At 43.6% G+C, this 15,307-nt stretch overlaps 1 protein-coding gene across 1 annotated transcript; it reads right to left on the minus strand.

Annotated features, from left to right (window-relative positions):
* Positions 1 to 3,221: 3,221 nt before the first annotated feature.
* LOC127312481 (mitogen-activated protein kinase 4) lies at positions 3,222 to 6,347 on the minus strand. Its single transcript, XM_051343000.2, has 3 exons — positions 5,888 to 6,347; positions 4,864 to 5,289; positions 3,222 to 4,228 (listed from the first exon to the last, which is right to left on the minus strand). Exons 1-3 carry the CDS (start codon positions 6,017 to 6,019, stop codon positions 3,536 to 3,538), a joined length of 1,251 nt encoding a protein of 416 aa, XP_051198960.1. The 5' UTR covers positions 6,020 to 6,347; the 3' UTR covers positions 3,222 to 3,535.
* Positions 6,348 to 15,307: the final 8,960 nt, after the last annotated feature.

A 15,307-nucleotide genomic window follows, 5' to 3' on the forward strand; every position in this document is an offset into this window, starting at 1 on the left:
TATGTGGTACAATGAGTTATGGGATTCATTATTCAGGGCACCCAGCTGTGCTTGAAGGATATAGTGATTCGAATTGGATCTCAGATGTAGCTGATCTATACGCCACAAGTGGGTATGTATTTACCTTTGGAGGTGGCGCAGTGTCATGGAGATCTTGTAAGCAAACCATATTGACGAGGTCAACTATGGAAGCAGAACTTACTGCTTTAGACATAACCACTGTTGAATCAGAATGGTTGCGTGAGCTCTTGATGGACTTGCCTGTGGTTGAAAAACCTGTTCCGGTAATCCTTTTGAATTGTGACAATCAAACTGTAATTGTCAAAGTGAACAATTCTAAGGATAACGCGAAGTCATCAAGACACGTCAAGAAACGTTTGAAGTCTGTCAGGAAATTGCGAAACTCCGGAGTAATAACTGTTACATATATTCAAACAGACAAAAACCTGGCAGATCCCTTTACAAAGGGACTATCACGTAATGTGATAGAAAGTGCATCGAGGGAGATGGGTTTGAGACCCGTTGATGTTACGCCATAGTGGTAACCCAACCTTTGTGATCGGAGATCCCGTGAATTAGGACACAGGAAGAACAAACTAGTGGTTTAATTGAGGAGAGTATTATGTAACCCTCTCTATGTGAAGATGCACAACTCTCGATTCTTTGTAAGGCAGGTTGACAACAAGCCTTAATGTGTTTATGTTGGCTATTTTAGCAAAGATGCTGTCCTACAGAGCATTCTTGAAATAACACACCTATATGAGTCCGATTGTTAAACGTCGCAATCTATGAGATTTGGGTGATCTCTAGTAAACTCATGAAGAGACCACGAAGTATGACGCATATGCTTCACCCGCGGGGTAGGCTACTGGCAGCCATGTACTGGTCATGACTTTGAGTGAAACCCTGTTCACGCAAAACTTGCAATTCAAGGCTTAGTCCATTGTTCAAGTGTGAATGGATGTAGCTTAAGGTTCTAGGCGGAAGTTCAACTTAACAGTCTCTGCTGAAACACTGGTATATAAACAAGCAGCGAGTATTGGTAAATCTCTAAATGGGGATTTGAGATCTGGTGGGGGATTGTTGAAATATTGGGCCCACTTTTAGTGGCCCAAATTAGATTTCAGTTTTTTCCTATAAATCTCAAAGCCCACATAGTGGCAGCCTTGTGAGTTTGAGCCCAAGTTGGTGGCAGCTCACTAGGGAGTGGCAAGAGGTGGGAAGTTTAGTCCCACATGGAAAGTTGGGAGGAAGTTAGACCACCTTATAAGGTGGGTTGTTCCACCACTAGTAAGTGAGTGAGAATAGGAGTGCTACACGCGCGCTCCTCCTCCTCCTCGCTCGCTCGTCTCGTCTCGACACGACACGACACGACACGACACGACACGACACGACATGACACGTCACGACGCGCGCCGCGCTCGTGGTGAGTGGATTGAGCCGAGACTTTCCTTACTTTTTGCAGCTGGGTCGCTCCCGGATCGTGGGCTATCTGTAACCGACTCGAAACGTTCGTGCGACGTGGGCGTGGCCCACGTTGCCTAGGGTTTCCCGAGCCTATATAATCTCCTGCCCGGCTACCGCAGAAATACATCCAATACACGAGTTAGGGTTTCCACCTCTCTCTGCTTGAGCCGCCATCGTAGCCTACTCCATCCCGTGAGCCGACGTGCATCGGCGAACGGGAGAGCAGGTCTCCGGAACCGCTCGTCCTTGCGATCCTGTACGGGAGAGGGCAAATTAGGTTTTTGGGAAGCGCTCTGCGCGACTGCTCAAGCTCTTCATCACGGGTCGCCTTCCGTCCAAGTCGGGCGGTGCTGCCTACCGTCGTCTTCAACGCCGTCTACTTCGACCCGTCGTCCCCGTCGTCAACAATGTTGTCATCAACAACGTTACTGCTGCGACATCGTCTGCTACACCTCCACCGCCACCTCCACCAGATCGGTACGTGCGACATATCTCGATCTGTTTAGCGATGGATGCTTTACCGTTTGCGCTGCTGCTACTCATGTTGATTAATGCATCTAGTATGTTTGAGTTTCACATGTTAGTAGTTGCTGCCATCATGTTTTATATTCTGGAATTAATCATGGAAATTGTGCCTAATTATCCAACAATTTTGTGGGCAAAAGGAATGACATAGGTGAGCCTCATGAGTACAGAAAGTTTGTGCTTCGGAGCTCTCCAGTGAGCTCGACATTTAAAAAATTGAAAATAGAAAGTTTTTCTAAAAAATGTTTATGCATGTCCTTTACATGTCTCCGGAGTTTTGCCAACTAATATATTGTATTTTTGGCTACACAAACGTTACAAATTTGCGGCTTTAAAAATGTCAAATATAAGTTGAGTTTGCTTTAAACATTTGTTATTTTTGTGCTAACCATATATGAAAGTATGTTTTGATTCTAATTTGGTCGTACATACTAAACATATATATGTGCTTGTACATTTTGTTTCAGATTTTTTAAGAGAAAGAAATAAGTTTTTGATTTTTTATACTTCGTTCAATCCAAATTAATTGAATCAACTTTGTCCAGATACATATGTATTTAGACGCGTTTGCTGGCATGTATCTAGATAAAGTTAAGTCAATTAATATGGAACGGGAAAGTATTTTAAAAAGAGTTTGTTCTAGCTCGGGAGCCAAAATTTTGGCACCTACTTCCATATATAACCCTTACCATGAAGAGTTAATTTATGATATAAAAATTCTCTTTATACCCTTTGTTTCGAAAAGAGATTTTTTTTAGTGTAGTCTTTCTCGCAAACAAATTAAGCGATATATTTCTCTTTTTTTTACTTATCCATCTAAAATCTGTGTTTGTTAGTTCTAAATAAAATATTAATGATACTTCATTATCAAATTAGTAATAGTAACTATGTATGGGTATTATTGTGTTTTTCTCTCATGGGATCTATACGACATAAATAGGAGTGACGATGGTGCGAGATCCATGATTTAGGCATGAGCTAGCTGATTACCTTGGATCTTTTGGTTCCAGGTGGTTACACACAGCTCATGAATCAGCATGCCCAATCTTTTTGGATCTTGGTCGAGGGATGATCTACCCGTGTCATGTTTTTTGTCTTCAGCTGGACAAAAACTGTAAGCCTATATTCCAAAAGATAGTTTCTGACAGCATACCCTAGAATGGATAAACGTCGGTATTTTGAGATTAAAAGAAGGATGCAGAAAGCAGGCATCAATTTGATGCAGACGGTAATTCTTACACCAAAGATCTTGTAATATGGGGTACATCGTTGCCAATGTTTTTTGTCAGTCACATACCAGTAGTACAATATAGGTCTGCAACTACTGTAGGCTGTACCCAGACATTTTGCTATTTCCGTCTACTAATTATACGGCAAACACATCCAAATCCAGCGGTTTCAATACATGCAGCTGATCAGTGAGACACATGAATCGCAACAGCATCCAACAAACAACTATTTATTGTTATGAGAAAATCCAAGGTTAGCCCATCGAGCATCCTGTCGTCGAAATATGTCCGCTCCAGGCGTACTGGAGCATCTTCTACTTGTTAAATATTCTCCATTTTGACGGCCTCCGGTGGTACTGGAGCATCTCCTGCCACAACATTTCTCGGATCATATCTGTGCTGAGGTTCTCATCTATATCAAGATCGACAGACGCCTGAGCAGTAGGGTTTGCACTTGGATCATACAGCGCCGACATGTAGGGGTGCTCCAAAGCCTCAATGACACTAATCCTTTTGGAAGGATCAAAGATAAGCATCTTCTGCAACAGATCAATGGCAAGAGGGTGCGCTTGTGGGTACATGCTGTAGAGGGGGGTCCCGGGGGTGTATGGAAGGGATTTGATGTAGTTGCGACCCCTTAGGCTGTCAATGAACTCAAGGTCACCATCATTCATGGTGCCAAGAACATTGACTATAAGCTTGAGCTGACTTAGGCAATCAGCTCCTGGAAAGATAGTCTTGCGGCCAAGTAGCTCAGCAAATATACAGCCAACTGACCAGACATCTATGGCGGTGCCATAGTTGTCGCAACCGAGCAGTAGCTCGGGAGCTCTATACGGACGAGTGACAACATACTCAGTCATCAATTGACCTTCACTATTATCTGTGCGAGCAAGACCAAAGTCACATATCTTCAGATCAGCGTTTCCATTAATCAGAAGGTTCCCTGGTTTCAGATCCCTATGGAGTATTCCTGCTGAATGAAGACATGTCAACCCTCGGAGGAGCTGCAGTCAAGAAAAGGCGGCATCTTAGATTATTGATTGGCTAAATGAGTCGAAAGTGTGAAACAATCAGTACAAAATCCAAATACAGAGCAGTATATAACATACTAAAATAATTAGCAAGTCGAGGGTTCTCTACAAGAGTACAAGATGCTCAAGTTTGGTATCTATGCATAGCTTCCCAAGTAATTTATGGAGAGGCTTAAGTTGTATATATTCATGCAAATCTGACATGTATTTAGAGCAGCTGTAGAAGCTCCTACATACTAGACATACCGAAGTTAACCAGTGCTTCCATGAATAAGCAGATCAATATTTGGTAACTTAACTAGTTGGAAGTCAACAACTTTAGATTGACCATGTACTAATGCAAGTTGGCATAGGAACACAAAGAAACCATTCTATCTCATAATTTGAAGGCTGTGAAAATTATCAGACCTACTTTGATTCGTATCGCAAGGAAAAAAATCACATAAACTCATGACACTGCTATGCCTAGCAACCCATAACCATGACTTCCAAATAAAGATTGAGGTGTGAATAATAAACTAACTTATGACAATATGGCAGAATTGCAAAGAGAGCAACTGGCCAGGCGTTAAGTAAAGGTAAGAATGAAAAACAGAGCTGACGCTTACCTGAAAAAGGAAATATTGGCAGTGCTCGTTGGAAAGCGGCTGTGACGACATTATTATCTTATCCAGATCCGTGTCCATGAGTTCAGAGACCAGATACACATCCTTGAAGCTCCTCCTGCGTAGGGGCATCATTACATCCTTCAAAGAAATAACATTCTCGTGACGCAAGTGCCGAAGGAGCTTCATCTCGCGAAGCGTCCTGAGCGCATCAATCCGGTTGTTGAAGACATTGTTTATCTTTTTTATCGCGACCTTCTCGTTGGTCTCCTGGTTTACCGACGAGCATACGGTACCGTAGGATCCTCTCCCGATGGGCATGATTGGCACGTACTTGGTGTCGATCTCGAACATGGTCTGACACATGGTGTAGTAATGCTTGCCATTGTTTCGCATGCCGTTCGGAGCATCGACCTTTTTCGCCATTTCCTGTTTGGAAAATGAGACATTTGAGTGACATTATACAAGAGAAGAAAATTAAAGCCTAACAAATACTCCCCCCCCCCCCCCCCCCCTGGCACCCCCCCCACTGTTGGTATTTAATTGGTTTTGATTAGAACCACAACTATTTCGTTTGTCCTATGTCTCTGCATCCGAACAGATCGAGGCAGTACTGTATTTGGCTCTAGTATGAGTGCCATTCTTAAGTTCCCAGGTAGGCGCCTCTGTTATTCTCGCCCTGTAGAAGGGCAACAACAAACAATGTGTGCTAGAGATTGCTATTTCTAAGTCTTTCATGGGAAAACAGTTATCTCCAAGCCAACCAGATCGTACAGGACTTGCAAAAATGTGCAATCCTACAGAATTCTGTCGTACCTAGATTAGTTTGGATGTGCAAGCACTCTCTAACCCAACCAAATGGTACTGCCTTAGATACAGCAACGTGCAATTGGACATCGAATCAAAGCCTAAGAAATACCGGCGGCCGGCCAATTCGACAGCGGCGAGCAGGCGAGCGCCTAAGCTATTTAGTATCTCGTCACGAAAGAAGATAGAGAGATAATGGAGCAGGAGAGAGCTCACTCACCTCAGAACGCAGACGGAGCAGGAGCAGCAGATCTGAAGAGGTGGCGGAGCAAAGTCCTGGAGCGGGGGAGGCAGAGGCGGAGGCTGGGGAACACCGGAGGAATGGGAATTGGAGTAGTGAGAAGCTCTCCATCGATCCGCCGCTATATATATACGCACGCCGAGCACGAATGGCTAGAGCGACAGATGGCCGCCCCTCCTCCCCCCTTCCTTTCCGGGTAAGCCGCCCGCCGGCTTTCCGGCCGCCCGCGAACGGCAACGCCTCGCTCGTAATCCATGGCGCGCGCGGCGAAGAGAACGCCGCTCTCGTGTTCCCCCAATCTGGGGAGTGGTTCCGTCGCCTTTTCCCTCGTCGGGTGTGATAATTTCCGGCTCTTGTACGGTACCGCCGTGCCGTACGCAGCTCACGAGCGGTTCGTCACCGGAGTACGACGAAGGTGCCTTTACAGCTTTTCCTACTGCCACGCGTGATATCCTAACCACTTCCACGAAGACATCTGTGTTGGTCGATCTCTTTCGAGTGTGCTAACTGCTAACCCTTCTGCGTCAGATGCTAATGACAATTCAAGTGCCTTATAGAAAAAGCTCTCGAAGTGCACATTCAGAGCATCTCCAGTCGCGCCCCCCAAAGCGTCCCCCAAAGAGATTTGGGGGACGTCAGTCAAAAAAAACGTCCCAGTCGCATGCCCCAAAGGCCGCTTCACTTCGGACGTCCCTCAAATATTGTCCGGCGTCCCTAGCCCATCCCCTGTGTATAGAGGCTCCATCAGAGACGCCGGACACGACTTTTACACTTGCTTTTTGTTTGGAGGTCGCGTTTGGGGGACGTGGCTAGGAAAGGGACCTCTTCCAAACGAAAATTTCGTCCGGACGTCCCCCAAACGACTAATCCGGCGCTATTGCCGGACGTCGTTTGGGGGATGCGACTGGAGATGCTCTCAGGACCGAGAGCTTCGTTAGTATTTGTCAGTGGAGCTACATTTTACATATAGGCACTCATCAAAGTATGAAATTACAACCAAGCCCTTTCATTTTGTATTGAGGACCTTAGAAGAAAACTGGAAAAGGCAATCAAGCCATCCTCCTTCTCCACCATGATTCTGCGGCTTAGTGCAGCCTACCTCGACGTCGCTCGGGACACGACCACTTGGGACGGGGAGGCGGGAGCTTACTGTAAACACGTCGGAGGGCCTTCAAAATGGCATAGCAGCATGGAGGTTGAAGAAGACCATCAGAAAGCAACTGTAACCGACGTGACAGGTGGGGAGTGGCCGCCTTTCGACCTTGAGACACGACGATGAGCGTTGCGCCACCGTGAGCAAACTCTCGAGAGCAGCACCGTTGCTCCCCTCCTGGAGATCCGGCCACGAAAAGCCACATGCCATGGAGTCCCAATCTTTCTCGTCACCACGACGATCAAACAAAGGGGATCCAGATCCTTGACTCCACCGAATACAGCATGATCCAGGGCCTTATTGTTGAGGAAGATGTTAGCGGTGCAGCCCTTCCCCGCTGCTGTCTCCAGCCATAGGAACATCACATCGAAGAAGACCTCCGCCCAAGGTCGTCAGACCCGACTCGAAAACACCGGCGGAGCACTCCAAACTAATGGCATAGAGACACCCTTCTTAGCTAGTATCCGTGTTAAGGAACTCTGTTACTTAATCAATAAAGCTCTTTTACCGCAAAAAAAATCTTCTATGCTTGACTATATCAGTTTCAAAAAAACCAACCTTTTTTATAAAGTAGAATTTTGATGCATGCAACAATCTCTATTAATTTACTAATAACAAAGTTCTAACAAAGATCTTGTCAAAAATCGAAAGCCACCACACAACACATGCAAACACTACAAAGAGAGAAGATTAGGCCAACGAGACTTTATAACCTAAAAACATGAAAACCTCTCGTCAACTAGGAACCGGTAACATTTCATATCTAGATACACCTTGATGTGGGCATTACCCATTGGACAACCTACATTAGGCTACCTCCACCGGCCCAACCAGGGGCCCATGAAGATTGCCGAATATCAGAAGTGGGCATGCCCATCGACGTAGAAGAATGAGACTCATACGAAGGAAAGTTACTTGATGGACAAGGAAAGAAGACGCGATACAAGGAAACCTTAGATTATGATTCTTTGTACCTTAGTCGAGTCCAGACAGATCTCTCGATACCTGGCTTGTTATATGAAGGCCAGGAGGGGATTTGCCGGAACACAACTTACACACATAGAACCACCGCAAGATCAAACCTAGAGCATAGAACCCTTGCCTCTCGATGAGACCACCGTAGCCCGTCGGCTACCCCATTGTAACCCGATATACTTTCGATAATCAAGATCAAGCGAGCAGGAAGTACGGGTTTTACCTCATCGAGGGCCCCGAACCTGGGTAAATCTCTCTCCCCGTTTGTTCGATCACCGATGTCTCGTGCTAGCATGTAGGATTCCGTCAACCCTAAGCCCCTCATGGTGGGAATTGTTGGGGAGATCCCCCGACAATTGGCGCCGTCTGTGGGGAATATACTGGTACAAGGCACTTCATCGGCTGTTCCAGTCTTACCGGCTACCTCAAGGACAGCATCGCCGGCATCGTCATTGACTCCTTCATCACCAAACTCAGGGAACTCGGTTCGTTTTGGGTCCTTCGAGTTTACTCCGCACTCTAACTCACCGCGTTCGACCTTCTCGGGTTTACGTGATGGGCTGGAGATGGCGTCCGGGAGCGTGCACTACCGCGTCAACACCGAAGGAATCCTTCGGCTACTTGATCCGGTCGTCCCAAAGACACCAAGGGTTGCGACTTCATCGGCTGCTGCATCATCCGCTTTGCCCCCGATCACAGTTGATCTATCGCCTGTGATTTCGGGGCCATCCTCAACATCTTCGCCATTGGCATCGACGTTCCGTTCCACATCATCCATGTCCGTCGGATCCGACGACTCAGGATCATCAGATCTAACTTCATACTATTGCCACAACTGCGACACCAGGCACGGGCTGGGATCGGAAGATACACCTTTCGTTTGCAGTGCTGGGTGTTCCTCAGATGAAGAAAGTATCGGCAGCTTCCCCAGGACAGTCACTTGGGGACGGTGCGTCATCAGGTCTATGCTATCATCAATCCCATTACAGGAGAAGAAATCTCGGAGGGAGAGCGCACTCCACGCGCCAATCTGGGCAGATGTCGCACCGTGGAAACTAGCGCCAGCAATGATAACAATGATTAAACCATCACCGGAGAAGAGTGAGAGATTGCTCGTGAAGCTATAGCCAATCGCACGCCAATTCCCATTGGGGCGTTGATACGTCTCCAACGTATCTATAATTTCTTATGTTCCATGCTAGTTTTATGACAATACTTACATGTTTTATTCACACTTTATAATGTTTTTATGCATTTTCTGGGACTAACCTATTAACAAGATGCCACAGTGCCAGTTCCTGTTTTCTGCTGTTTTTGATTTCAGAAAAGTTGGTTTACAAATATTCTCGGAGTTGGACGAAACAAAAGCCCACGACCCTATTTTCCACGGAGTGTTCCAGAAGACCGAAGAAGAGTCGAAGAAGGCCATCAGGGGGCCCACACCATAGGGTGGCGCGGCAGTGGGCCCCCCACGCCGACATGTGGGGAGGGAACCCCCTGGCTCCCCCGACGCTGCCCCTTCACCTATTTATTCCTTCGTTCCCGAAAACCCTAGTACGATCGACGATTTCTCCAGAAGAGTTCCGTAGCTCCGCGGCCACCAAAAACCCTAATTCGGGGGACAGAAGTCTCTGTTTCGGCACTCTGCCGGGACGGGGAATTTCCCCCGGAGCCATCTCCATCGACTCCATCGCCATCTTCATCGATGTTGATGTCTCCCATGATGAGGAGGGAGTAGTTCTCCCCCGAGGCTGAGGGCTCTACCGGTAGCTATGTGGTTCATCTCTCTCTCCCATGGTGTGATCTTTATGTGATCATGAGCTTTGTAATCTAGTTGAATATGTAGATGTTACTCTTGTCTATTATGCACTCTAGAGGTTACTTTAATATGAACTCCGGAGTCACTCTCCACGGTGTGATGGTGACAGTGTGCGCATCGTGTGTGATTCCTTTATGATGTTGTGGAGCTTGTTTACTCCGGCTTGAGGTGTGCTTTTGCAGCCCTACACAATGAATGGTGTTTGTTATCCAACAAGAGAGTGTTTGAGAGTAGCATTTATTTATTCAATTATGTGATCATTGTTGAGAGTGTCCACTAGTGAAAGTATGATCCCTAGGTCTTGTTTCTAAGCATTGAAACATTGTTTCCAACAAGTTCTGCTACATGTTCGCTTGCTGCCATTTTTATTTTAGATTGTAATTGCTACTTATAATCATCCATATTACTTGTATTTCACTATCTATTCGCCGAACTAGTGCACCTATACATCTGACAAGTGTATTAGGTGTGTTGGGGACACAAGAGACTTCTTGTATCTTAATTGCAGGGTTGCTTGAGAGGGATATCTTTGACCTCTACCTTCCTGAGTTCGATAAACCTTGGGTGATTCACTTAAGGGAAACTTGCTGCTGTTCTACGAACCTCTGCTCTTGGAGGCCCAACACTGTCTACAGGAATAGAAGCGTGCGTAGACATCAAGCTATTTTCGGGCGCCGTTGCCGGGAAGGTAAGGTAAAAGGTATTCACATCCTCCGACTACTAAGCTATTTCCTAGCACTGTTGCCGGTGTGTGAGTGCTCGAAGCTATTTCCTTTAGATTCTGCAATTATATCTTTTTGTTTCTTGTTTTTATTTCACTAGTTAGGCTTAATGGAAAACAACAAAAAATAGAGATCTTTATGAAATTTATATTGAATTAGGATATGATGCTTTTGAAGCGAAAATTTAAAAACCTATGAAAGTTTTTCTGCATAATAGTGGTAGTAATGTTATTAGTATAATTTTTTTGGACACCATTATTTTTAATGCTATGGAAAAACCCAAGCTTGGGGAAGCTAGTTTATATAAAAATAATCTTTTTTGCTCCTCAGCTTTGGATGAAGTATTTTGCCTTGATAATGCTCTGTCTCCAATATGTGGTAATTCGAATGATGCTTGTGATATTTTCAGTCCATCTACTATTGAGGATAAAATTCATTATGATTATTCTATGCCTCCAATTTATGATGATTATAATGATGGATGTGATAGTTTTACTCCCACTATTACTAATAAAATTGATTATGCTTGTGTGGAGAGTAATGATAGTTTTATGCATGTAGATCATGATAAGAATGCTTTATGCGATAGCAATATTGTTGAGTTTATCAATGATACCACTGAAAATTATTATGAGAGAAGGAGACATGGTTTTATATATCTCAATAATATTAAGTCACCTCTCTTTTTGTTGAAAATTTTGAAGTTGCACTTGCTTTGTCTTTCTATGATAGAAGCTTCATGCTTCAATAATTTGTTTTCTTACAAGATTCGTTTGCATAGAAAGTGGGTTAGACTTCAATGTGTTTGGTATTTGCTTTTTGATGCTCTCTTATATTCAACTCTCATCTTTATAAGAGCATCATGAAAATTATCATGCCTAGCTAAAAGGCTTTAAAGAAAAGCGCTCTTGGGAGACAACCCATTATTTTATTTCTGCAATTTTTGTTTTATATTTGAGTCAAGGTGCTTGTTACTACTGTATCAATACCTTTGTATCTTTATTTTCTTGCATTGTTGTGCCAAGTAAAGTCTTTGATAGAAAGTTGATACTAGATTTGGATTTCTGCGCAGAAACAGATTTTTAGCTGTCACGAATTTGAGTTTTTCTCTCTGTAAAAAAGTCTAAAAATTCTGAAACAATTCATGAGTAATCCTCAGTTATGTACGCAACTTTCATTCAAGTGGAGCTTTTCCATCTGAGCATGTTAAGTGCCTCGAAAAAATTCGTCTTTACGGACTGTTCTGTTTTTGACAGATTCTGCCTTTTATTTCGCATTGCCTCTTTTACTGTGTTTGAGTGGATTTCTTTGCTCCATTAAATTTCAGTAGCCTTGGGTAATGTCCAGAAGTGTTGGGAATGATTGTGTCCTTGCTGAACATGTGAATTTTTGATTATGCACTAACCCTCTAATGAGATTGCTTTGAGTTTGGTGTGAAGGAAGTTTTCAAGGATCAAGAGAGGAGGATGATATAATATGATCAAGAAGAGTGAAAAGTCTAAGCTTGGGGATGCCCCCGTGGTTCATCCCTGCATATTTCGAGAAGACTCAAGCGTCTAAGCTTGGGGATGCCCAAGGCATCCCCTTCTTCATCAACAACTTATCAGGTCACCTCTAGCGAAACTATATTTTAATTCCGTCACATCTTATGTGCTTTACTTGGAGCGTCTGTGTGCTTTTATTTTCATTTTGTTATCTTAGTTCTCTGAATAAATCGGATCCTAACATGCTTGTGTGGCAGAGAGACACGCTCCGATTTTTCATTAGAACACTTGTGTTCTTTGTTTTACTTTAATATTCATGGCGAAAGCTGAAAGCCTCAGCATTTATTTTTCATGTTTATGGCGAAAGCTGAAAGCCGCATCACTTATTGTTATTTGGTTGGAAACAGAAAATGCTTCATGTGGTAGTTGGTATATTGTCTTGAATAATTTGATACTTGGCAATTGTTTTGAGCTCTCAAGTAGATCATGTATAAGCTCTTGCATCATGTAGTTTAAACCTATTAGTGGAGAACTACCGTAGAGCTTGTTGAAATTTGGTTTGCATGATTGGTCTCTCTAAGGTCTAGATATTTTATGGTAAAATTGTTTGAGTAACAAGGATGACAGTGTAGAGTCTTATAATGCTTGCAATATGTTTTTATGTAAGTTTTGTTGTACCGGTTTATACTTGTGTTTGCTTCAAACAACCTTGCTAGTCAAAGCCTTGTACTGAGAGGGAATGCTTCTCGTGCATCCAAAACCTTGAGCCAAAACCTATGCCATTTGTGTCCACCATAACTACCTACTATGTGGTATTTTTCTGTCATTCCAAGTAAATACTTCATGTGCTACCTTTAAACAATTCAAAACTTTATTACTCCTTATTTGTGTCATTGTTTTATAGCTCATGAGGAAGTATGTGGTGTCTCATCTTTCAATCTTGTTTGGCAGACTTTCACCAATGGACTAGTGGCATATACATCCGCTTATCCAATAATTTTGCAAAAAGAGCTGGCAACGGGGTGCCCAGCCCCAATTAATTAACTTTCATTAATAATTCTCTTCACATGTTTTGCCCTGATTTATTAGTAAGAAACTTAATTTTGCAATAGACACTCCTCCATGGTATGTGAAATGTTGGAATGCACCCGAGGATTCGGTTAGCCATGGCTTGTGAAAGCAAAAGGTTGGGAGGAGTGTCATCTATAAATAAAACTAAAATACATGTGTAAACAAAAGAGAAGAGGGATGATCTACCTTGCTGGTAGAGATAACGTCCTTCATGGGAGCCGCTCTTTGAAAGTCTGTTTGATAAGGGGGTTAGAGTGCCCACTACCATTCCTTGACAACAACAAACACCTCTCAAAACTTTATTTTTATGCTCTCTTTATGATTTCAAAACTTGAAAAGCTCTAGCACATGATTTAATCCATGCTTCCCTCTGCGAAGGGCCTTTCTTTTACTTTATGTTGAGTCAGTTTACCTACTTCTTTCTATCTTAGAAGCAAACACTTGTGTCAACTGTGTGCATTGATTCTTACATGCTTGCTTATTGCACTCATCATATTACTTTCTGTTGACAATTATCCATGAGATATACATGTTGAAAGTTGAAAGCAATTGCTGAAACTTAAATCTGCCTTTGTGTTGCTTGAAAACCTTTTATTAAGAATCTATTGCTTTATGAGTTAACTCTTATGCAAGACTTTTTGATGCTTATCTTAAAAGTACTATTCATGAAAAGTTTTTGCTATATGATTCAGTTGTTTAGTCATTACCTATTTGTTAGCAAACTATAGACCATTGCTTTGAGTCACTTCATTCATCTCATATGCTTTACAATAGTATTGATCAAGATTATGTTGGTACATGTCACTTCAGAAATTATTCTTTTATCGTTTACCTACTCGAGGGCGAGTAGGAACTAAGCTTGGGGATGCTTGATACGTCTCAAACGTATCTATAATTTCTTATGTTCCATGCTAGTTTTATGACAATACATACATGTTTTATTCACACTTTATAATGTTTTTATGCATTTTCTGAGACTAACCTATTAACAAGATGCCACAGTGCCAGTTCCTGTTTTCTGCTGTTTTTGATTTCAGAAAAGTTGGTTTACAAATATTCTCGGAATTGGACGAAACAAAAGCCCACGGCCCTATTTTTCACGGAGTGTTCCAGAAGACCGAAGAAGAGTCGAGGAAGGCCAGCAGGGGGCCCACACCATAGGGCGGCGCGGCAGTGGCCCCCCGCGCCGACATGTGGGGAGGGAGCCCCCTGGCTCCCCCGACGCTGCACCTTCGCCTATTTATTCCCTCATCCCCGAAAACCCTAGTACGATCGACGATTTCTCCAGAAGAGTTCCGTAGCTCCGCCGCCACCAAAAACCCTAATTCGGGGGGACAGAAGTCTCTGTTTCGGCACCCTGCCGGGACGGGGAATTGCCCCCGGAGCCATCTCCATCGACTCCATTGCCATCTTCATCGCTGTTGCTGTCTCCCATGATGAGGAGGGAGTAGTTCTCCCCCGAGGCTGAGGGCTCCCCGGTAGCTATGTGGTTCATCTCTCTCTCCCATGGTGTGATCTTTATGTGATCATGAGCTTTGTAATCTAATTGAATATGTAGATGTTACTCTTGTCTATTATGCACTCTAGAGGTTACTTTAATATGAACTCCGGAGTCACTATCAACGGTGTGATGGTGACAGTGTGCGCATCGTGTGTGATTCCTTTATGACGTTGTGGAGTTTGTTTACTCCGGCTTGAGGTGTGCTTTTGCAGCCCTACACAATGAATGGTGTTTGTTATCCAACAAGAGAGTGTTTGAGAGTAGCATTTATTTATTCAATTATGTGATCATTGTTGAGAGTGTCCACTAGTGAAAGTATGATCCCTAGGCCTTGTTTCTAAGCATTGAAACACTGTTTCCAACAAGTTCTGCTACATGTTCGCTTGCTGCCATTTTTATTTCAGATTGCAATTGCTACTTATAATCATCCATATTACTTGTATTTCACTATCTCTTCGCCGAACTAGTGCACCTATACATTTGACAAGTGTATTAGGTGTGTTGGGGACACAAGAGACTTCTTGTATCTTAATTGCAGGGTTGCTTGAGAGGGATATCTTTGACCTCTACCTCCCTGAGTTTGATAAACCTTGGGTGATTCACTTAAGGGAAACTTGCTGCTATTCTACGAACCTCTGCTCTTGGAGGCCCAACACTGTCTACAGGAATAGAAG

The sequence above is a fragment of the Lolium perenne genome, chromosome 7 (assembly GCF_019359855.2).
Source record: "Lolium perenne isolate Kyuss_39 chromosome 7, Kyuss_2.0, whole genome shotgun sequence".
Lineage (NCBI taxonomy): Eukaryota > Viridiplantae > Streptophyta > Magnoliopsida > Poales > Poaceae > Lolium > Lolium perenne.